Source organism: Anomaloglossus baeobatrachus, chromosome 1 (genome assembly GCF_048569485.1).
Source record: "Anomaloglossus baeobatrachus isolate aAnoBae1 chromosome 1, aAnoBae1.hap1, whole genome shotgun sequence".
In the NCBI taxonomy this organism is placed as follows: domain Eukaryota; kingdom Metazoa; phylum Chordata; class Amphibia; order Anura; family Aromobatidae; genus Anomaloglossus; species Anomaloglossus baeobatrachus.
In genome coordinates this window covers 403,376,882-403,401,250 of record NC_134353.1, presented here as the reverse complement: position 1 = coordinate 403,401,250, position 24,369 = coordinate 403,376,882, and the positions used below count along the sequence as shown (strand labels likewise).

Below are 24,369 nucleotides of genomic sequence, written 5' to 3'. Positions count from 1 at the left end.
AAATCCTTCCTACCCCCAACCTGGGCCGTGGTCACCACGGACGCGAGCCTGTCAGGTTGGGGAGCGGTTTTTCTCCACCACAGGGCTCAAGGAACCTGGACTCCAATAGAATCGTCCCTTCAGATCAATATCCTGGAGATAAGGGCAGTATATCTAGCCCTATTGGCTTTCCATCGGTGGCTGGAGGGCAGGCAGATCCGAATCCAGTCGGACAACGCCACTGCCGTCGCCTACATCAACCACCAAGGCGGCACTCGCAGTTGTCAAGCCTTCCAGGAAGTCCGGCGGATTCGGCAGTGGGTGGAAGCCACAGCCTCCACCATCTCCGCAGTTCACATCCCGGGCGTAGAAAACTGGGAAGCAGATTTTCTCAGTCGTCAGGGCATGGACGCGGGGGAATGGTCTCTTCACCCAGACGTGTTTCGGGAGATCTGTCGCCGCTGGGGAACGCTGGACGTCGATCTCATGGAGTCACGACACAACATCAAGGTCCCGGCCTTCATGGCACGGTCTCAGGATCACAGAGCTCTGGCAGCGGACGCTTTGGTCCAGGATTGGTCGCAGTTTCGACTGCCATACGTGTTTCCCCCTCTGGCGATGCTGCCCAGGGTACTACGCGAGATCCGGTCCGAATGCCGTCGCGCCATTCTCGTCGATCCAGACTGGCCGAGGCGGTCGTGGTATCCGGATCTGTGGCATCTCACGGTGGGTCAACCGTGGGCACTTCCAGACCGCCCAGACTTGCTGTCACAAGGCCCGTTTTTCCATCTGAATTCTGTGGCCCTCAACCTGACTGCGTGGCCATTGAGTCCTGGCTCCTAGCGTCTTCAGGGTTATCTCAGGATGTCATTGCCACCATGAGACAAGCCAGGAAACCAACGTCCGCCAAGATCTATCACAGGACTTGGCAAATCTTCTTATCCTGGTGCTCTGATAACGGTTTTCCTCCATGGCCGTTTGCATTACCCACATTTCTTTCATTCCTACAATCTGGAATGGACAAGGGTTTGTCCCTCGGCTCTCTCAAGGGCCAAGTGTCGGCGCTCTCCGTGTTTTTTCAAACGCGTCTAGCCAGGCTTCCGCAGGTCCGCACGTTCCTGCAGGGGGTTTGCCACATGGTTCCACCTTACAAACGTCCGTTGGAACCTTGGGATCTTAACAAGGTCCTGACTGCTCTTCAAAGGCTGCCTTTTGAGCCGCTGCGGGATGTCTCTCTCTCCTGTCTTTCTCAGAAGGTGGCCTTCCTGGTGGCAGTCACATCACTTCGCAGAGTGTCTGAGCTTGCAGCGCAGTCATGCAAAGCTCCCTTCCTGGTTTTCCACCAGGATAAGGTGGTTCTGCGTCCTGTCCCGGAATTTCTCCCTAAGGTGGTATCCCCTTTTCATCTAAATCAGGATATCTCCTTGCCTTCCTTTTGCCCTAATCCAATTCACCAGTGGGAAAAGGATTTGCACTCTTTGGATCTAGTGAGAGCACTCCGGGTCTACGTGTCTCGCACGGCGCCCCTGCGCCGTTCAGACGCGCTTTTTGTCCTTGTCGCTGGCCAGCGTAAGGGATCTCAGGCCTCCAAGTCAACTTTGGCTCGGTGGATCAAGGAACCGATTCTCGAGGCTTACCGTACTTCTGGGCTTCCGCTCCCTTCAGGGTTGAAAGCCCATTCTACCAGAGCCGTAGGTGCGTCCTGGGCATTGCGGCACCGGGCGACAGCTCAGCAGGTGTGTCAGGCAGCTACGTGGTCTAGTCTGCACACTTTCACGAAGCACTATCAAGTGCATACCTATGCTTCGGCAGACGCCAGTCTAGGTAGGCGAGTCCTCCAGGCGGCGGTTGCCCACCTGTAAGAGGGGGCCGTTTTCGGCTCTTTTTATTGAGGTATTGCTTTACCCACCCAGGGACTGCTCTTGGACGTCCCAATTGTCTGGGTCTCCCAATGGAGCGACAAAGAAAAAGGGAATTTTGGTTACTTACCGTAAATTCCTTTTCTTCTAGCTCCTATCGGGAGACCCAGCACCCGCCCCTGTGCCCTTTGGGCTGGTTGTTCTTTTGTGTACACATGTTGTTAATGTTGATTTGTTCTTTGGGTTCATGGTCTTCAGTTCTCCGAACATCCTTCGGATTGAATTTACCCTAGACCAATTTATAAGTTTTCTCCTTCCTGCTTTTGCACCAAACTGAGGAGCCCGTGATCCACGGGAGGGTGTATAGGCAGAGGGGAGGGGTTACACTTTTTTAAAAGTGTAATACTTTGTGTGGCCTCCAGAGGCAGAAGCTATACACCCAATTGTCTGGGTCTCCCAATAGGAGCTAGAAGAAAAGGAATTTACGGTAAGTAAACAAAATTCCCTTTTTTATTGACATTCATTAAAAAACACAATGAGGTCCTTCAAACCAGATCCAAGCATTGTACATATACACACAGAAAAAAAAGTAATATATGCACAAAAAGTGACAAGAAAAAAAATGTGAAATTTATGCTAAAGGACCCTCACAAAAAATACACAATGAAAAGAACTAGTTTCAATTAATGCTGTGCTATACTCATAAAAGTACACAAGATGGCAATAGAGTAGCATGCCATATAGATAATGCATATAAAAAGTGGAAAAACTTATATACAGCTCTGGCAAAAGTTAAGAGACCACTGCAAAATTTTCATTTTTTCTGATTTTTCTCTTTATAGGTATATTTGTGAGTAAAATGTAAATTGATCTTTTATTCTATAAACTCCTGACAACATGTCTCCGAATTTCCAAGCAATACATTTTTTATCTACGTTTCAGAAAATGAGAAATGGTCAAAATAACACAAAAAATGCATTGCTTTCAGACCTGAAATAATGCAAAGAAAACAAGTTCATAATCATTTAGAAACAACCATACTAATAATGTTTTACCTCAGGAAGAGTTCAGAAATCAATATTTTGTGGAATAACCATGATTTTTAATCACCGCTTTCATGCGTCTTGGCATGCTTTCCACCAGTCTTTCACATTGCTTTTGGGGGATCTTATGCCACTCCTGGTGCAAAAATGTAAGCAGTTCTTTGTTTGATGGCTTGTGACTATCCATCTTCCTCTTGATTACATTCCAGAGGTTTTCAATAGGGTTCAGGTCTGGAGATTGGGCTGGCCATGACAGGATTGTGATGTGGTGGTCCTTCATCCACACATTGATTGACCTAGCTGTGTGGTATGGTGCATTGTTCTGCTGGAAAAACCAGTCCTCAGAGTTGGGGAACATTGCCTGAGCAGAAGGAAGCAACGTTTTTTCCTGGATAACCTGGTATGTGGCTTGATTCATACGTCCTTCGCAAAGTTTAATCTGCCCAATTCCAGCCTTGCAGAAGCATCCCAAGATAATCACCCATCCTCTACCAAATTTCATAGTGATTTGTACCCCTCTCCAGGTCTCCGTCTAATTATTAGACAACCAGGTGTTTGGCAAAGCTGAAAACTAGACTCCTCAGAGAAGATTACCTTAATCCAGTCCTGTATGGTCCAATCCTTATGGTCTTTGGCAAAGGTTCAGCCTGGCTCTCCTTTGCTTCTCATTGTTGAAAGGCTTTATTCTAGCTTTACATGACTTGAGCCCTTCCTCTAGGAGCCTATTACGAACTGTTCTTGCTTTGCTCTTCATCCCAGCTGCCATTTACCATTCCTTTTGTAGGTCACTTGATGTCATCCTGTGGTTGCTGAGTGACCTGCGAATAAGATGAGTCATTCCGGTCAGTAGAGTCTCTTTCGCCCTCTGCTGGTCTGTTCTCTGGTTAGAATTCAACTGACACTGGAATTGAATGACTGTCAGACATGTAGAGAAGCTGATTATTAAAAAATGTGCAGTAGTCTCTTAATTTTTGCCAGAGCTGTATGCACAAATGTTTATACGATGAGGGAGATCAAGCAAAAAAAAAATATAATTACAGAAAAAAGTTACCAAAGGATCACTATTAGAACAATAAGAATATTGCATAAAATGCTCTTAGTGTATATAGGTGAAAAGGATCGATCAAATAGACAAAAGATGTAGAAGAAAATCATCATACATGGTAAGTAAAGGAAGGTCCAAGAAGATAAGGGAGAACACTATGGATCTGCAGGTACCCCGACTCGTGTTTCGCACAGGGCTTCTTCTTGGGGGAGATAAGAATAGGCCATCAATGTAAAAGTAATCGATAAGCTCTTTAACACTTATTTCTGTAATATGAACCAAGAAAAACAAAGCTACAATACCTGTTGGCTTGTGTAATTGTGATGGAGAAAGTTAGGATTTGTATTATAGTTTTGTTGTGAAGATTTCTCTTTATTGACCTCTATAGTTGGGAGTCAAGGCCCTGACATTCAGTGACCTAATCCAGGCCCAGAAGGAGATTTTTGCTCACAATCTTCAACTGAAAGAACAAAGCCGGCAACTGGAGCAGGAAAATGGTGAACTGAGGAACCGGAGTCTACTGCTGGTAAGATGAGGAAATCGTGTATTTAAGAGAGACTCCACATCATGCTGCCGCATTTGTGACAACACTTTGTAGCTTAAGCAGTGAGGATAAAAAAAATATAATCTGTATATGGGAGATGTCTTACGGCTGACTTCCCTGCTCTCCTTTCTAGGACTGTTGTATTGTTACATGGTTTAGATGGAAAAACCCTGCAATCTTTACTGACAATAGCACACTAGTTGTCCTGTGATATTGCAAGCAGTGGGACCCACAGATGTTCTGCTAGCTGCACAAATCAGTGTGTGAAAATGCTGCTTTGTTTAGTTGTACTGTCTGGGGTCATGAAAAATGGAATGCCTCCCAGGTCAAGTTAAAGCACTACTCTGGCATGTATTTGTTTCTTTTGTTTTTTTTTTACACTAATATCTGTTCCCTGCCCCCAGCAAAATAATTACCACCCGTCATATTCTGCTCCTACTGGTGCCACTCCAGTCTCGTCCCATCATCTTGTGACAGCAGCTCAAGACTGACTGGAAGTCACAATATAAGGTTATGGGAGCTTTGTTCTGGCTCTCATAGACTCATATTGAGAAGCGATTTCTGGTCCATCCAGCAAGCACTGGGGCGATACAGTAAATCAAAACAGGAAAAAGTCTGGAGCGGCACCAAGCACAGAAGACAACGACAAACAGTAATTACTCTACTACATGCAGGCAAAATACATTAGTGATAGCACGCAGGTGGGGAAATTAAAAAGAAAAATCTGAGTGGTAGTTTAAAGGTAAAATTGTATTTAAAGGTAAATGTGTGTATGTATGTATATATGTGTAGGTATGTATGTATGTATATATATATGTATGTATATACCGTATTTTCTTCAGCGCTCTATTGGGAGACCCAGACGATTGGGTGTATAGCACTGCCTCCGGAGGCCACACAAAGCAATTACACTAAAAAGTGTAAGGCCCCTCCCCTTCTGGCTATACACCCCCAGTGGGATCACTGGCTCACCAGTTTTCTGCTTTGTGCGAAGGAGGTCAGACATCCACGCATAGCTCCACTGTTTGTAGTCAGCAGTAGCTGCTGACTATATCGGATGGAAGAAAAGAGGGCCCATATGGGGCCCCCAGCATGCTCCCTTCTCACCCGCGGTGGTGCTTGTAAGGTTGAGGTACCTATTGCTGGTACAGAGGCTGGAGCCCACATGCTGTTTTCCTTCCACATCCCCTGGAGGGCTCTGTGGAAGTGGGATCCTACCGGCCTCCAAGCCCTGAGGCCGGGCTCCATCCACAGACCCAGAGAACCTGCTGGATTTGGAGCGGGAGTGCCGTTCAGGGACATGGCCCTGCAACTTTCAGGTACTCTGTGTCCCCGGCAGGCACGGACACTCTCAAGGCTTGCTGAGCGTTATAGTGCGCCGGGGACAGTAGCGCTGTGCGCTGGGGTTAGGTCACTGCAGCTTTGCTGAGTGACGTTACATGTTGGGAACTACTGCGCCGACCGCTACTGGAGCGGCGGCGCAGCTGCGACTTGTGGTGCGCCGGGGACTTTGCGCCGACCGCGCTTTTACGGCGGCGGCGCTTCTAACTTTAGCCCCCGGCTTCTGCGGCCTAGCGCCGCTTCGTTCCCGCCCCCACCCTGTCAATCAGGGTAGGGGAGAGACGCTGCTCAATTGGCAGCGCCGAGGGCTGGAGCTTTATTTACATGCTCCAGCCCTCTCACTAGGCACAGTGGGAAGCAGGCTTCCCGCTCTTCGTCTGTATACGCCCAGGGCCCGCCCCCCCTCTCCACAAGGACGCCGGCAGCCATTACACATGCGGTCTGGCTGGGGAGAGGCAGCAGGCTCTGGGAGACCCAGACTAAAGGGATTTCGGCGACCACACACCCGCTCCTAAGCGGGCGGTAAGCTGCACTTTAGTGCTGGCCCCACTTGTGCCTCAGTGTTATATTAGTGTACTTTTTTCTTAGTACCATATATATATATAGTTGCACTGTAAGGTCGCTTCTTGGCTGGACACCCTGTACTGCTCTGAGGAGGCAGCAACATGTCATCCGCAAAACGCAAGGGTGCCAAGGCACAGGCTGTGTACACTGTTTGTGCTGCATGTGGGGCTGATCTACCGGCAGGCTCCAAAGACTCACATTGTGTGCAATGTTCAGTCCCAGTGGCACTTCGTCAGCCAGAGCCTAATGTGGTGGTAGCCCAGGCAGAGACGCCTGTGAACCCTGCCCCGGTGACGGGGACAGACTTTGCAGTTTTTGCTGATAAAATGTCTGTGACTATGTCAAAAATCCTGGAGACCTTGCAGTCCAGGCCAGTTACTCAGACCATGGACACTGCTGTGTCTATGCTCTCCGGTCCCCCTCAGTTGGAACTAATCCGTACTTCAAGGGGGTCTCAAGCATCACAGGCTGAAGTCTCTGACTCAGATGACAGTCCCAGGCAGCCTAAGCGAGCTCGCTGGGAAAGACCCTCCACGTCATCACACTGCTCAGGGTCTCAGCGAGAAGAGTCTCTCGGTGATGAGACTGAGGACGGTGATCAGGATTCTAATCCTGAGGCTCCTTTCAATCTGGATGCCCCTGATGGTGACGCCATGGTTAATGACCTTATATCGGCAATTAATAGACTGTTGGAGATTTCTCCCCCAGCCCCTTCTGCAGAGGAGGCAGCTGCACAGCAGGAGAAGTTCCATTTCCTGTATCCCAAGCGTAAATTAAGTGCTTTTTCGGACCACTCTGACTTCAGAGAATCGATCCAGAAACACGACGCTCATCCAGACAAGCGTTTCTCTAAACGTTCTAAGGATACCCGTTATCCTTTTCCCTCTGAGGTGGCCAAACGCTGGACCCAGTGTCCAAAGGTGGATCCCCCAATTTCCAAGCTTGCGGCTAGATCCATAGTCGCAGTAGAGGATGGCGCTTCACTTAAAGATGCCAACGACAGACAGATGGACCTTTGGTTGAAATCTGTCTATGAAGCTATCGGCGCGTCGTTTGCTCCAGCATTCGCGGCCGTGTGGGCACTTTAAGCTATTTCAGCTGGTTTAGCACAGGTGGATGCTTTCATACATCCAGCAGTGCCGCAGGTGGCGTCCCTAACTTCGCAAATGTCTGCGTTTGCGACCTATGCTATCAATGCTGTCCTAGAATCTACGAGCCGTACCGCTATGGCGTCCGCCAATTCTGTGGTTTTGCGCAGAGCCTTGTGGTTAAAGGACTGGAAAGCAGATGCTGGTTCCAAAAAATGCTTAACCAGCTTGCCATTATCTAGAGACAGACTGTTTGGTGAGCAATTGGCTGAAATCATAAAACAGTCCAAGGGTAAGGACTCTTCCTTACCACAGCCCAGAGCAAGTAAACCTCAACAGAAAAAGTGGCAGTCGAGGTTTCGGTCCTTTCGAGGCTCGGGCAAGGCCCAATTCTCCTCGTCCAAAAGGACTCAGAAAGAACAAGGGAGCTCAGATTCCTGGCGGGCTCACTCACGCCCCAGGAAAGCAAATGCAGGAACCGCTTCCAAAGCGGCTACCTCATGACTTTCGGCCTCCTCCCTCCGCATCCTCGGTCGGTGGCAGGCTCTCCCGCTTTTGCGACATTTGGCTGTCACAGGTCAAAGACCGGTGGGTAACAGACATTTTGTCTCGCGGGTACAGAATCGAGTTCAGTTCTCGACCTCCACCTCGGTTCTTCAGAACCTCCCCACACCCCAACCGAGCAGATGCCCTGCTGCAGGCGGTGGACTCTCTAAGAGCAGAAGGAGTCGTGATCCCTGTCCCCCCTCAGGAACGGGGGCGAGGATTTTACTCCAATCTCTTTGTGGTTCCAAAAAAGGACGGCTCCTTCCGTCCTGTTCTGGACCTGAAACTGCTCAACAAGCATGTGAACGCCAGGCGGTTCCGGATGGAATCCCTCCGCTCAGTCATTGCCTCGATGTCTCAAGGAGATTTCATAGCATCAATAGACATCAAAGATGCTTATCTCCACGTGCCGATGGCTACAGAGCACCAACGCTTTCTACGCTTCGTGATAGGAGACGACCATCTTCAGTTCGTAGCTCTGCCATTTGGTCTGGCGACAGCCCCTCGGGTGTTCACCAAGATCATGGCGGCAGTGGTAGCAGTCTTGCACTCTCACGGACACTCTGTGATCCCTTACTTGGACGATCTACTGGTCAAGGCACCCTCTCAAGAGGCATGCCAACTCAGCCTGAATGTTGCACTGGAGACTCTCCAGGCGTTCGGGTGGATCATCAACTTCCCAAAGTCAAATCTGTCACCGACCCAATCACTAACGTATCTGGGCATGGAGTTTCATACTCTCTCAGCGATAGTGAAGCTTCCGCTGGACAAGCAGCGGTCTCTACAGACTGGGGTGCAGGCTCTCCTTCAAAGTCAGTCGCACTCCTTAAGACGCCTCATGCACTTCCTCGGGAAGATGGTGGCGGCAATAGAGGCGGTTCCGTTTGCGCAGTTTCATCTGCGTCCACTTCAATGGGACATTCTCCGCCAATGGGACGGGAAGTCAACATCCCTAGACAGGAAAGTCTCCCTTTCCCAGACGGCCAAAGACTCTCTGCAGTGGTGGCTTCTTCCCACCTCATTATCACAGGGAAGATCCTTCCTACCACCGTCTTGGGCGGTGGTCACGACAGACGCGAGTCTATCAGGGTGGGGAGCAGTCTTTCTCCACCACAGGGCTCAGGGTACGTGGACTCGGCAGGAGTCCACCCTTCAGATCAATGTTCTGGAAATCAGAGCAGTGTATCTTGCCCTACTAGCCTTCCAGCAGTGGCTGGAAGGAAGGCAGATCCGAATTCAGTCGGACAACTCCACAGCGGTGGCATACATCAACCACAAAGGGGGGACACGCAGTCGGCAAGCCTTCCAGGAAGTCCGGCGGATTCTGATGTGGGTGGAAGCCACAGCCTCCACCATATCCGCAGTTCACATCCCCGGCGTAGAAAACTGGGAAGCAGACTTCCTCAGTCGCCAGGGCATGGACGCAGGGGAATGGTCCCTTCACCCAGACGTGTTTCAGGAAATCTGTCGCCGCTGGGGGGTGCCGGACGTCGACCTAATGGCGTCACGGCACAACAACAAGGTCCCAACCTTCATGGCACGGTCTCGCGATCAAAGAGCGCTGGCGGCAGACGCCCTAGTGCAAGATTGGTCGCAGTTCCGGCTCCCTTATGTGTTTCCACCTCTGGCACTCTTGCCCAGAGTGCTACGCAAGATCAGATCCGATTGCAGCCGCGTCATACTTGTCGCCCCAGACTGGCCGAGGAGGGCGTGGTATCCGGATCTGTGGCAGCTCAAGGTCGGCCAACCGTGGGCACTCCCAGACCGACCAGACTTACTGTCCCAAGGGCCGTTTTTCGATCGGAATTCTGCGGCCCTGAACCTGACTGTGTGGCCATTGAGTCCTGGATCCTAGCGTCTTCAGGATTGTCCCAAGGGGTCGTTGCCACCATGAGACAGGCTAGGAAGCCCACGTCCGCTAAGATCTACCACAGAACGTGGAGGATATTCTTATCCTGGTGCTCTGCTCAGGGAGTGTCTCCCTGGCCATTTGCATTGCCTACCTTTCTTTCTTTCCTGCAATCTGGGTTAGAAAAAGGTTTGTCGCTCGGCTCCCTTAAAGGTCAGGTCTCGGCGCTATCCGTCTTTTTTCAGAGGCGTTTGGCACGCCTTCCTAAGGTGCGCACGTTCCTACAGGGGGTTTGCCATATCGTACCCCCGTACAAGCGGCCGTTAGATCCATGGGATCTGAACAGGGTACTAGTTGCCCTCCAGAAGCCGCCCTTCGAGCCTCTGAGGGAGGTTTCACTTTCTAGACTATCGCAGAAAGTGGCTTTTCTGGTAGCGATCACATCTCTTCGGAGAGTGTCTGAGCTGGCAGCACTATCATCCAAGGCTCCTTTCCTGGTCTTCCACCAGGACAAGGTTGTGCTGCGCCCCATTCAGGAGTTTCTCCCGAAGGTGGTATCCTCTTTTCATCTTAATCAGGATATCTCTTTGCCTTCGTTTTGTCCTCATGCAGTTCATCGGTATGAGAAAGATTTACATTTGTTAGATCTGGTGAGAGCACTCAGAATCTACATTTCCCGCACGGCGCCCTTGCGCCGTTCGGATGCACTCTTTGTCCTTGTCGCTGGTCAGCGCAAAGGGTCGCAGGCTTCTAAGGCCACCCTGGCTCGATGGATCAAAGAACCAATTCTTGAAGCCTACCGTTCTGCTGGGCTTCCGGTTCCATCAGGGCTGAAGACCCATTCTACCAGAGCCGTGGGTGCATCCTGGGCATTACGACACCAGGCTACGGCTCAACAGGTGTGCCAGGCAGCTACCTGGTCGAGTCTGCACACTTTCACCAAACATTATCAGGTGCATACCTATGCTTCGGCGGACGCCAGCCTAGGTAGAAGAGTCCTGCAGGCGGCAGTTGCCTCCCCGTAGGGGAGGGCTGTCTTGCAGCTCTAAACATGAGGTATTTCTTTACCCACCCAGGGACAGCTTTTGGACGTCCCAATCGTCTGGGTCTCCCAATAGAGCGCTGAAGAAGAAGGGAATTTTGTTACTTACCGTAAATTCCTTTTCTTCTAGCTCTTATTGGGAGACCCAGCACCCGCCCTGTTGTCCTTCGGGATTTTTTGGTTTGTTTGCGGGTACACATGTTGTTCATGTTGAACGGTTTTCAGCTCTCCGATGTTACTCGGAGAGAATTTGTTTAAACCTGTTATTGGCTTTCCTCCTTCTTGCTTTTGCACTAAAACTGGTGAGCCAGTGATCCCACTGGGGGTGTATAGCCAGAAGGGGAGGGGCCTTACACTTTTTAGTGTAATTGCTTTGTGTGGCCTCCGGAGGCAGTGCTATACACCCAATCGTCTGGGTCTCCCAATAAGAGCTAGAAGAAAAGGAATTTACGGTAAGTAACAAAATTCCCTTCTTTCGCTTTATAAGACGCACCCCCAAATTTGGTGAAGGAAAAGATTTTTTTTTTTTTTTTTTTATGGTAAATGGGGTCCATCTTATAGTGCCAGTGTCCGTCTAACAAATCATATAGGGTATATGTCCCTCATAGCCCCCCATCCTAAAATTAGCCCCCCTTAATCTGGACATGGCACCCTGATATTGAATATAGCACCATTGTGCTGGGACATGTCCCCCTGTGCTGCCCATGGCTACTATAGATGGCACATCTCCCCTGTGTTTGATATGGCCCCCCATATTGCTGCCCATGGCCACTATAGATGGCACATCTCCCCTGTGTTTGATATGGTCCCCATACTGCTGCCCATGGCCACTATAGATGGCACATCTCCCCTGTGTTAGATATGGACCCCATACTTCTGCCCATAATAAAATAAAACACTCTTTCCTTACCTTCTCAGCGCTGTAATCCCTGTGTCTCCCTCTGTGGGGTTGAGCTCCTCCTCCACTTCCTGGTTCTTGCTGCCGGTCATGTGATCGGCACGGCAGAGTGATATCATCTCTGCGTGCCTTATCACAGACAGCAGCAGCAGGAGACCGGGAGATCATCGCTGGAGGTAAGTAAAGCTTTTTTTTATTTTACTATGGGCAGCAGTATGGGGGCCATATCTAACACAGGGGGGATCATGTGCGATCAAAGGGAGCACAGGCAGATATAATATGCCCCGCTGCCCCAGCCCATCAGCGCGATGCGGTTTCAGCACCACGCTTATGCATATTATATGAGCAGGAGATCTAACGCTGCCGCCTGCAGCTTTCACCTGCCCCCAGCACCGCTCCAGAGCGGACCCTGCAGTGTGTGTGTGTGTGTGTGTGTGTGTGTGTACGTGTGTGTGTGTGTGTGTGTGTACGTGTGTGTGTGTGTGTATGTGTGTATATGTGTGTGTGTATATATATATATATATATATATATATAATATATATATATATATATATATATATATATATAATAATATAATATATATATATATATATATATATAATATTCCCTATCTTCATTTGTTTGCAGGGTGATTGTCTTGCTTCCCCCCCCCCCCCCCATTTTACTTTGATTTGCAACTCCCTCATCTTTTACTATGGCCATTTTACAGCACAGAAGTTCGGGTCCCCATTGACTTATATGGGGTTTGGGGTCAAGTTCAAGTCCCGGATTAAACTACTAAAGCCCAAGCACACCCGAACTTCCAGTGGTCCGCTCCTCCCTACTCATAGGTCAGGCTGGGCTCTAACTATAAAGAAATTACCTATCTAGTTGCCAATTTCACATGCCTTCTTTTACATGTATGTCAGTCCACCTGTTAGCTGAAAGAGAAATATATTTAGTGCTGCACCCTGGGGTTATTAATGAAGAGTTGTCCAGTAATAATAATAATCTTTATTTCTATAGCGCCAACATATTCCGCAGCGCTTTACAATTCAGGAGATTCATATACAAACAAATAACAGTTATAGAAAATACAATATTTGGGCGTATGGAAAAAAGACAACCCTGCTCGTGAGAGCTGACAATCTACAGTGCGATGGGGGGGACAAGGTACAGGTGCTTATTTACAATGCCAATCCAGCCATCTCAAGGAAATGGGGGATAGATAATGGCTGCCTGGACCAGTTGGCCAGGACCTTGAGATGCATTTGGGTGCCATGGAGTTTGACATGGGGTTATATTCTGGGAAGACGTGGAGGGACTATGTGAATTTAATTCGGCTAGGGAGTGTGATGGGCCGCACTAAAAAGATGTGGATAATCCCTTTTATATGGCCACAAGTGTACAGTTATGTTTTTTTTATAATCCACCCTGGGGATGTTAATGAGGGGTTGTTGGATGATCCATTTAATGACTTTGAAAACTGCTCTTTACACTACAATGTTACCTGTGGTACAGACACACGTCTCTGTGGGTTCAAGTAAAGGATAAAAGCAATGAGCAAATACCCTGCAGGAAGTATACAGTAAAAGTACATGGGGTTTTTCTTCGGCGCTCCATTGGGAGACCCAGCCGATTGGGTGTATAGCTACTGCCTCCGGAGGCCACACAAAGCATTACACTAAAAAGTGTAAGGCCCCTCCCCTTCTGGCTATACACCCCCCGTGGGATCACGGGCTGCTCAGTTTTCAAGCTTTGTGCGAAGGAGGTCAGACATCCACGCATAGCTCCACTGTTTAGTCAGCAGTAGCTGCTGACTATATCGGATGGAAGAAAAGAGGGCCCATGCTAAAGGGCCCCCAGCATGCTCCCTTCTCACCCCACTCTTGTTGGCGGTGTTTGTTAAGGTTGAGGTACCCATTGCGGGTACGGAGGCTGGAGCCCACATGCTGTTTTTCCTTCCCCATCCCCCTGAGGGCTCTGGTGAAGTGGGATCTTACCGGCCTCCAGGCTCTGAGGCCGGGCTCCATCCACAGACCCGGAGATCCTGCTGGATACGGAGCTGGGTACCGTCAGGGACAAGGCCCTGCAACATTCAGGTACTCTGTGTCCCCGTACAGACAGGCACAGACACACTCCAGCGTTGCTGGGTGTTCTAGTGCGCCGGGGACAGTAGCGCTGCGCGCTTGGGTTATACTCACTGCAGCTTAGCTGAGTGAGTTTATGTGTGGGGAACTACCACGCCGGCCGCCCCCGGAGACTGCGGCGCGGCTGAGACTTGTGGTGCGCCGGGGACTTCGCGCCGACCGTGCTTTTACGACGGCAGCGCTTATAAATCTAGTCCCCGGCTTCTGCGGCCTAGTTACGTTTCGTTCCCGCCCCCAGCCCTGTCAGTCAGGGAAGGGGAGAGACGCTGTACAATAGTCAGCGCCGAGGGCTGGAGTCTTATTTACATACTCCAGCCCTCTCACTGGGCACAGTGGGACGCCAGTTTCCCGCTCTTTGTCTGCAGCACGCCCACGGCCCGCCCCTCTTCACAGGACGCCGGCAGCCATTCCTGCACGCAGTCTGAGCTGGAGAACGGACATAGCCCTGGGAGACCCAGACAGGGGATTCTGGCGACCACACACCCGCTGTTAAGCGGGCGGTAAGCAGCACCTAGGTGCTGACCCCACTAGTGCCACAGTGTTGTTTGGTGTACTTTTGTCTGTACCTATATATTGCACTGTACGGTCGCTTCTTGGCTTATACCCCTATATTGCTCTGAGGAGACAACAGCATGTCATCCGCAAAAAGCAAGGGTGCCAAGGCACAGTCTTTATATGCTGCCTGTACCGCATGTGGGGCTGATCTACCGGCAGGTTCCACTGACCCCCATTGTGTGCAATGTTCGGTCCCTGTGCCACTTCGTCAGCCGGAGTCTATGCTAGTAGTGGCCCAGGCAGAGACGCCTGTGAACCCTGCCCCGGTGACGGGGACAGAGTTTGCAGTTTTTGCTGATAAGATGTCTGTGACTATGACAAAAATTCTAGAAACTTTGCAGTCCAGGCCGGTCACTCAGACCATGGGCACTGCTGATTCAATGTTCCCCGGTCCCCCTCAGTTGGAACTAATCCGTGCTCCAAGGGGGTCCCAGGCATCACAGGCTGAAGGCTCTGACTCGGACGACAGTCCCAGGCAGCCTAAGCGAGCTCGCTGGGAGAGACCCTCGGCGTCATCACGCTGGTCAGGGTCTCAGCGAGAGGATTCTCTGTATGATGAGACAGAGCTAGGTGATCAGGAGTCTAATCCTGAGACTGCTCTCAACCTGGATACCCCTGATGGTGACGCCATGGTGAATGATCTTATAGCGGCCATCAATAGACTGCTGGATATTTCTCCTCCAGCGGAGGAGGCAGCAGCACAGCAGGAGAAATTCCATTTCAGGTATCCCAAACGTAAATTGAGTACTTTTCTGGACCACGCTGACTTCAGAGAAGCAGTCCAGAAACACCATGCTTATCCAGATAAGCGTTTCTCCAAACGTCTTAAGGATACACGTTATCCCTTTCCCCCTGACGTGGTCAAACGCTGGACCCAGTGTCCAAAGGTGGACCCCCCAATCTCCAGGCTTGCGGCTAGATCCATAGTTGCAGTGGAAGATGGGGCTTCACTTAAAGATGCCAATGACAGACAGATGGACCTTTGGTTGAAATCTGTCTATGAAGCTATCGGCGCGTCGTTTGCTCCAGCATTCGCAGCCGTGTGGGCACTCCAAGCTATTTCAGCTGGTCTGGCGCAGGTGGACTCTGTCATACGTCCATCAGTGCCGCAAGTGGCGTCCTTGACCTCGCAAATGTCTGCGTTTGCGACTTACGCTATCAATGCGGTCTTGGACTCTACCAGCCGTACGTCAATGGCGTCCGCCAACTCTGTGGTTTTACGCAGAGCCTTATGGTTAAAGGAATGGAAAGCAGATTCTGCTTCCAAAAAATGCTTAACCAGTTTGCCATTATCTCAAGACAGACTGTTTGGTGAGCAATTGGCTGAAATCATTAAACAGTCCAAGGGTAAGGACTCTTCCTTACCCCAGCCCAGATCAAGCAAACCTCAACAGTGGAGGGGACAGTCGAGGTTTCGGTCCTTTCGAGGTTCGGGCAGGGCCCAATTCTCCTCGTCCAAAAGGACTCAGAAGGAGCAGAGGAGCTCAGATTCCTGGCGGACTCACTCACGCCCAAAGAAAGCAGCCGGAGGAACTGCTTCCAAGCCGGCTGCCTCATGACTTTCGGCCTCCTCTCTCCGCATCCTCGGTCGGTGGCAGGCTCTCCCGCTTTTGCGGCATTTGGCTGCCACAGGTCAAAGACCGGTGGGTAACAGACATTTTGTCTCACGGGTACCGGATAGAGTTCAGTTCTCGTCCTCCGCCTCGGTTCTTCAGAACTTCCCCACATCCCGACCGAGCCGATGCTCTTCTGCAGGCGGTGTGCTCTCTAAGGGCAGAAGGAGTGGTGATCCCTGTTCCTCTTCAGGAACGAGGTCAAGGTTTTTACTCCAATCTGTTTGTGGTGCCAAAAAAGGACGGCTCTTTCCGTCCTGTTCTGGACCTAAAACTGCTCAACAAGCACGTGAAAACCAGGCGGTTCCGGATGGAATCTCTCCGCTCCGTCATTGCCTCGATGTCTCAAGGAGATTTCCTAGCATCAATAGACATCAAGGATGCTTATCTCCACGTGCCGATTGCTCCAGAGCACCAGCGTTTTCTACGCTTCGTTATAGGAGACGAACACCTTCAGTTCGTAGCCCTGCCATTTGGTCTGGCGACAGCCCCACGGGTTTTCACCAAGGTCATGGCAGCAGTGGTAGCAGTCTTGCACTCTCAGGGACACTCCGTGATCCCTTACTTGGACGATCTACTTGTCAAGGCACCCTCTCAAGAGGCATGCCAACACAGCCTGAACGTTGCGCTGGAGACTCTCCAGACTTTCGGGTGGATCATCAACTTTTCAAAGTCAAATCTGTCACCGACCCAATCACTAACATATCTTGGCATGGAGTTTCATACTCTCTCAGCGATAGTGAAGCTTCCGATGGACAAGCAGCGTTCACTACAGACAGGGGTGCACTCTCTCCTTCAAGGCCAGTCGCACACCTTAAGACGCCTCATGCACTTCCTGGGGAAGATGGTGGCAGCAATGGAGGCAGTCCCGTTTGCGCAGTTTCATCTGCGCCCACTTCAATGGGACATTCTCCGCCAATGGGACGGGAAGTCGACGTCCTTAGACAGGAAAGTCTCCCTTTCCCAGACGGCCAAGGACTCCCTTCAATGGTGGCTTCTTCCCACCTCATTATCACAAGGAAGGTCCTTCCTACCCCCATCCTGGGCGGTGGTCACGACAGACGCGAGTCTGTCAGGGTGGGGAGCAGTTTTTCTCCACCACAGGGCTCAGGGTACGTGGACTCAGCAGGAGTCCACCCTTCAGATCAATGTTCTGGAAATCAGAGCAGTGTATCTTGCCCTACAAGCCTTCCAGCAGTGGCTGGAAGGAAAGCAGATCCGAATTCAGTCGGACAACTCCACAGCGGTGGCATACATCAACCACCAAGGCGGGACACGCAGTCGGCAAGCCTTCCAGGAAGTCCGGCGGATTCTGATGTGGGTGGAAGCCACGGCCTCCACCATATCCGCAGTTCACATCCCCGGCGTAGAAAACTGGGAAGCGGACTTCCTCAGTCGCCAGGGTATGGACGCAGGGGAATGGTCCCTTCACCCGGACGTGTTTCAGGAAATCTGTCGCCGCTGGGGAAGGCCGGACGTCGACCTAATGGCGTCCCGGCACAACAACAAGGTCCCAACTTTCATGGCACGGTCTCGCGATCACAGAGCTCTGGCGGCAGACGCCTTAGTGCAAGATTGGTCGCAGTTCCAGCTGCCCTATGTGTTTCCCCCTCTGGCACTCTTGCCCAGAGTGCTACGCAAGATCAGGTCCGATTGCCGCCGCGTCCTGCTCGTCGCCCCAGACTGGCCGAGGAGGTCGTGGTATCCGGATCTGTGGCATCTCACGGTCGGCCAACCGTGGGCGCTACCAGACCGGCCAGACTTACTGTCACAAGGGCCGTTTTTCCATCTGAATTCTACGGCCCTGAACCTGACTGTGTGGCCATTGAGTCCTGGATACTAGCATCTTCAGGATTATCTCAAGGGGTCGTGGCCACCATGAGACAGGCTAGGAAGCCCACGTCTGCTAAGATCTACCACAGAACGTGGAAGATTTTCTTATCCTGGTGCTCGGCACAGGGAGTGTCCCCCTGGCCATTTGCATTGCCTACTTTTCTTTCCTTCCTGCAATCTGGTTTGGAAAAAGGCTTATCGCTCGGCTCCCTTAAAGGGCAAGTCTCAGCGCTATCGGTATTTTTTCAAAAGCGTCTAGCACGACTTCCTCAGGTACGCACGTTCCTGCAGGGGGTTTGTCACATCGTCCCTCCGTACAAACGGCCGTTAGATCCATGGGATCTGAACAGGGTACTAGTTGCTCTCCAGAAGCCGCCCTTCGAGCCTCTGAGGGATGTTTCACTTTCTCGACTCTCACAGAAAGTGGCCTTTCTGGTAGCGGTCACGTCTCTTCGGAGGGTATCCGAGCTGGCAGCGCTGTCATCCAAAGCTCCCTTCCTGGTTTTTCACCAGGACAAGGTAGTGCTGCGCCCGATTCAGGAGTTTCTCCCTAAGGTGGTATCCTCTTTTCATCTCAATCAGGATATCTCCTTACCTTCCTTTTGTCCTCATCCAGTTCATCGGTATGAAAAGGATTTGCATTTGTTGGATCTCGTGAGAGCACTCAGAATCTACATTTCCCGCACGGCGCCCCTGCGCCGCTCGGATGCACTCTTTGTCCTTGTCGCTGGTAAGCGCAAAGGATCGCAGGCTTCCAAATCCACCCTGGCTCGATGGATCAAGGAACCAATTCTTGAAGCCTACCGTTCTGCTGGGCTTCCAGTTCCATCAGGGCTGAAGGCCCATTCTACCAGAGCCGTGGGTGCGTCCTGGGCATTACGACACCAGGCTACGGCTCAACAGGTGTGCCAGGCAGCTACCTGGTCGAGTCTGCACACTTTCACCAAACATTATCAGGTGCATACCTACGCTTCGGCGGACGCCAGCCTAGGTAGAAGAGTCCTGCAGGCGGCGGTTGCCTCCTCGTAGGGGAGGGCTGTTTTGCAGCTCTAACTTGAGGTATTAATTTACCCACCCAGGGACTGCTTTTGGACGTCCCAATCGTCTGGGTCTCCCAATGGAGCGCCGAAGAAGAAGGGAATTTTGTTACTTACCGTAAATTCCTTTTCTTCTAGCTCCAATTGGGAGACCCAGCACCCGCCCTGTTTCCTGCGGGATTTTTGGTTTTTTCGGGTACACATGTTGTTCATGTTGAACGGTTTCAGTTCTCCGATGTTACTTCGGATTGAATTTGTTTAAACCAGTTATTGGCTTTCCTCCTTCTTGCTTTAGCACTAAAACTGAGCAGCCCGTGATCCCACGGTGGGTGTATAGCCAGAAGGGGAGGGGCCTTACACTTTTTAGTGTAATGCTTTGTGTGGCCTCCGGAGGCAGTAGCTATACACCCAATCGGCTGGGTCTCCCAATTGGAGCTAGAAGAAAAGGAATTTACGGTAAGTAACAAAATTCCCTTCTTAGTTCACCTTTTTATCTAAAAACGTGTACTAATCAGAATGGTCCTATCTGTATTGATTCACCTCTCCAGTTGCCAGCAGGCCTCAATAGATGGGACTAGAGCAGGATCCAGGGCCTGACCGTTTTGGAAAATTACAACCACAATGCAAAGCCCAAAATAGAGGAGCCATGCCCCTATATGTACAAAGTACAAGAAACGAAAGCAAATCTGAAAAAATGGCTTGGCACATACACAGTGTGCAGCCCAGGTTATCAGATTTGCTTATGTGGGCTCCTGTTGCAACTAAGTGAATGACTCGGGACTGTTTTGTTTTCTTGGTGGAAATCTAACCACCCAGAACTGTGCAATCGATTTAGTAGTTATATGAGCACAAATACAGAAATTTTTCCTGCGCCACTGGTAATATTGTAATATAAAAAGCCGTTTTAGGCTACATTCACACTTCCGTTATTTTAAATTTGTCAAGTCCATCTTTTTTAGATGTCAACTGATGCAACAGATGTGTTATTTCACAGGATTCCGTTCACAGGAATCCTGTGGAAAAAAACTGATCCGTCGCATCCGTTTTTTGACAGATCCGTCGTGTCCATTTGTGTTTGGGACAGCCCAATGGGAATGCCAGACATACTGGGCATGCTCAGTAGAGCATGACGGAACCCAGCACTGGATTTCGTCATGTGACTGATTACGACGGAATCCAGCACCATAGACATCCATTATAGCTCTTGACAATTTGCGATGGAATCCTGCGGAGTGCGTTTTTTTGCCGCTCCAAAAAACGTTACATTCAGCGCTGCTCCCACCTGACGGTCTGTGAGTAAACGACTGATCCGTCTCTCGGCGGATGCAACGCAAGGCCATCCATCACAATCCGTCATTAATAGAAATCTATGGGGAAAAAGCGGATTCCTGCTAAATATTTTGCAAGATACCGTAATTCCTCAAGGCAACGGATTGTAACTGATGCAAAACAACGGAAGTGTGAATGTAGCCTTACCTGCAAAGCTTCCTGACCATTAAAGAGACCACTACTTGACTCCCCATTATTAATGACCCAAAGACACATTCATAAAAACAAATCAAACACACAACTGTATATTTGTGTTTGCAAAGTGTCTTTATCATTTGATGTAATTGTTACATGAAGGCAGCAGCAATCATGTGACCTTGTGAGGTTACCACCTGGAGACACTTCACCACGATAGGAGGAAGTGATGCTCCTGAAGGGAAGCATAGTTTTATTTGTTGTTTTTATTGTATGCGGTAATAAGGACCTTTTTAATATGAGGTTGTCTAGTAGTGAATAACCCCTTTAAAAACTATTATTACTGCCCCCTTGGTTTTTTGGGGCAAAATTGTGTTTGCTTAACTTTTCGATTACGGTTTGCTGCTGATGTTAAGTTTGACCTCTCCTTCATGGAGATAAAGGCAAAATGACCATTTCTGAACACCTTCTACACTACAAACCCATGTGGTTTTGTCCTCTTCTCACTTCTAGCTGAAGGCCCGTTGCGAAGAGTTAAAACTGGACTGGAATACACTGTCCCTGGAGAATCTCATGAAAGAGAAATCTGCACTAAAGAACCAGATTTCAGAAAAGCAAAAGCATTGTTTGGAGTTACAGGTCAGTGATATTTTCCAGTACTAGTTTATTTTTGCTACTTGACAACACCTTCTGCTTATTTGACCAATCTAAAATAATAATTAAAAAAATACACCTCCCAGACCGATGCGGCTCCTGCAATGTCAGTGCAGTTATTCCCAGTTGTATCGTGACATTTAAATGTTCTAGTAGTGGATAACTCCTTTAAGGCGTAATAGTATCTAAAGTGTTATCTTACTAGGATAAGTAAAATGGATATAAAGATCATAAAGCAGAGCAATGGATCCATTTTTCTGCTTATACACACAAGCATTGTTCTTAAATCTAGGCATTGTGTATGATGCCCGGTGTTTGATGAGGCAGCGTGCTTAGCTATTTCTGGAACATGCATCGAATGCTTTTTCCTTTAACATTTACAATTTGTATTTCATTCAATCAGTGTTTATGCAGTATATGTACCGTATTTTTCATTTTATAGGACGCACCGGATTATAAGACGCACCCCAAATTCAGAGCAAAAAAAAAAGGTGAAAAAAAAATGGGGTCCATCTTGTAATCCGGTGATGTCTTACCGGAGGGGGCAGTAGTGGTGGTGGAGGAGTCACAGGAGGCGGATGACGGATGCAGGTGGATGTCCCAGAAACTGTAGGCTGTGCTGTGGCTACAGCAGAGACTCTGGCTGCTGTGCTGGAGCAGCTGCTGCAACGGTGATGGCTTCAAAGAAATGGCATCCGTAGTCAGTGCAGATTGAGCTCTAGGCTCAATGGCAAGCTGAGATCTCATCTGTGCAAGGGCCACCTCCGAGCACCATTTTCCTGAAGTCCACTGGAGGGAGATCAATGGGCTTTAGCCGGCGCCTGCGCAGATGATAGCTTGAGCCAAGCGCTCCATCTGCACACGTGCTGACTCCGGGTGACATTATTTGAAGTCCTCACTGTCCGACCCGCAGCGCCAGTCCAGCTGCCAGAGACCCCATGCAGACACCACACAGCCACTGCAGCCGCCGGAGGCCCTTCACAGCGGCTGCAGGCACCGCACAGCCACCCTAGCACCAGCCGCCACTGTCCCCGCAGCATTCTCCCAGCCTCTTCTGACCACTCTCTACCACCCCGGTAAGCTACATTCAGATTATAAGACGCACCCCTCACTTTACTTCCACATTTTTGGGAGGAAAATTTTGCCTTATAATTCGAAAAGTACCGTAGTTCCTCAATTATTTAGTTGTCCCTTTCTATCAGGAAATTCAGGGATCCATTCTTTTCAGTTCAGTCACCTGACCTCCTGTTGTTCCTTTGGGAATTACATGTCTTTATGTTCTTTGAAAGGGGGGTCACTATATCAATCACCTGAACACTTTGCATGATATTGTATAGACTGTACAGCTGAAGTTTTCCACAGTGCAGCAGAAGCTCTTAGCAGTGTTACTGATGACTAGACGGCTCACTCATGTCACACAGCTATAATATAGCAGATCACCGTTCAGCCTCGTAACTTTGTAGTTCAGCTTTCTTAGAGGCACAGATGGTATTGGCTCTATGTGCCCATTTGATGCTTGAATTAAAAGATGAGTCTAAAGGAATAAAATGCAAAGTGTAATCTGGCATTCAAGATGGAGGCTGAAGAGAAGGTGGAACTGCAGGGACGTACACATTATATAACTGCAGTGTGAGAAGACAATCATGGGGGTGCAGAGACGGAAATCATATTCTTAAAAAGCTGACACTATTTCCATGCTTAACCCCTTGCCCATTGTTTATTTTCAGATCAGCATAGTAGAGCTTGAGAAATTTCAGAGGCAACATGAGTTGCTTCAGCTGAAATCCACCACATTATCAGAGGATCCACCACCAAGTAACAGTCGCTCTAAGGGTACTTTTAGTGCTCGCTACCCACCAGAGGGATCACAAACTCGTCTGCTTCCTGCTCAGTCATCCAGCATTAATGGCATGAGCCCTGAACCCTTAATTAATGGTCATGCTTCTCACTATGAACTGTACCACTCATGTCGTGGTGGAGGGAGTAGACCTTGCTCTAAAGAAAGCACACCATCTCGTGTAGATCACTATGATTTACATATATCACGGCACAAGGGAGAAAAAAACGGCCAGTCTCAACCAGACTACACACGCTATTCTCCTGCCAAAATTGCAATGAGGCGTCATCTTAATCAAGATCCTAATTCTAAAGGCCCCGACATCGCTCACAGGTAAGAAAGTTGTATCTTTGAGGGTCTTGCTCCACCCTAAACTAAATTCACAAACCTCTCTATTCAGACACTTAGGTGGACACTATGTATTATATTTTTTTTATTTTACTATTGGCATTAATATAGTTTCTAAATTCTATTTGTTTTATCTAGAAGTGAAATGATGAGAGAAAGTAGTTTTTTGTCATCAAGTTCTGGAATATTAAATGGTATCCAGCTAAGCCCTCATGAGTCACACCCTTCATCTCCCGAGGCCGGACAGACCGCAATGGAAAGAGGGACCGACAAGGTGGGATAATGCGGAAGATTATTGTACAGATTTTATTCACAAAAGTAATTTGTCATTTTTCTTGGTCCTCATGGTTTTGTTTTTTTTTGTTTCAGTTGTCCAGAGATTATACTGCTACTCCGAACTCTGAGACCATCACCAGTTTGCCTATTAGTATTCCACTTAGCACAGTCCAGCCCAACAAGCTGCCAGTCAGCATACCTCTGGCTAGTGTTGTCTTGCCAAGTCGTGTGGAAAAGGTAGGATAACCTTGTGTTCCTTGTTAGCAACTTATCGACCTTGTATCTGAACAATATATTCTTCAGTTCTGCGGTCTACCATACTGCCTTGAGACAACCTTTTAATTAGCAGAAGGTACGTTGGAGTATATCTTGCTAGTCTAAGTAATTGATGTCCATGTAGTGCATGTCTGGAGTAAAACTAAGACCCCACGACAGGTTCTAGTTTTATCCTGGATATTGAGCATATGAGAATAAATGTTCTAGTATGTTTGAGGTTCTCCACTTCATATATTTTCTTTTTTTATACAGATTAGTGAGTTAAGGGGTATTCTCACAAAAGGCATGTATCCCCTATACACAGGCTAAATGTCTGAATGCTGAGGGCCTGACTGTTGGGGTTCTTTCAGTGGTGCCCCAAGAACAGTTGCCCCAGTGCATGTACCTCCCTATTATGTATGGTTAGGATTAAAGGGAACCTGTTGTGTCAGATAACGCTATTAATCTGCACAGAAAAGGCTAATCTGCAGGTTACTAGCATTGAGGGTGCCTGACTACCCTACCGGAAGTGCAGCATCCAGGAGAAAATGAAGCCTATTTCTGCTTGG

The 24,369-nt window shown here is 49.3% G+C and overlaps 1 protein-coding gene across 2 annotated transcripts in view; it reads left to right on the top strand.

The window, feature by feature from the left end:
- DOT1L (DOT1 like histone lysine methyltransferase) overlaps positions 1 to 24,369 on the top strand; it is a 214,262-nt gene that overhangs the window by 148,809 nt on the left and 41,084 nt on the right. For both annotated transcript variants that reach the window (XM_075352589.1, XM_075352590.1), the window contains exons 18-22: positions 4,315 to 4,452; positions 20,944 to 21,069; positions 22,812 to 23,254; positions 23,408 to 23,543; positions 23,639 to 23,782. In XM_075352589.1, coding sequence (XP_075208704.1) covers positions 4,315 to 4,452; positions 20,944 to 21,069; positions 22,812 to 23,254; positions 23,408 to 23,543; positions 23,639 to 23,782 — 987 coding nt within the window. The remainder of the gene's footprint in view (positions 1 to 4,314; positions 4,453 to 20,943; positions 21,070 to 22,811; positions 23,255 to 23,407; positions 23,544 to 23,638; positions 23,783 to 24,369) is intronic.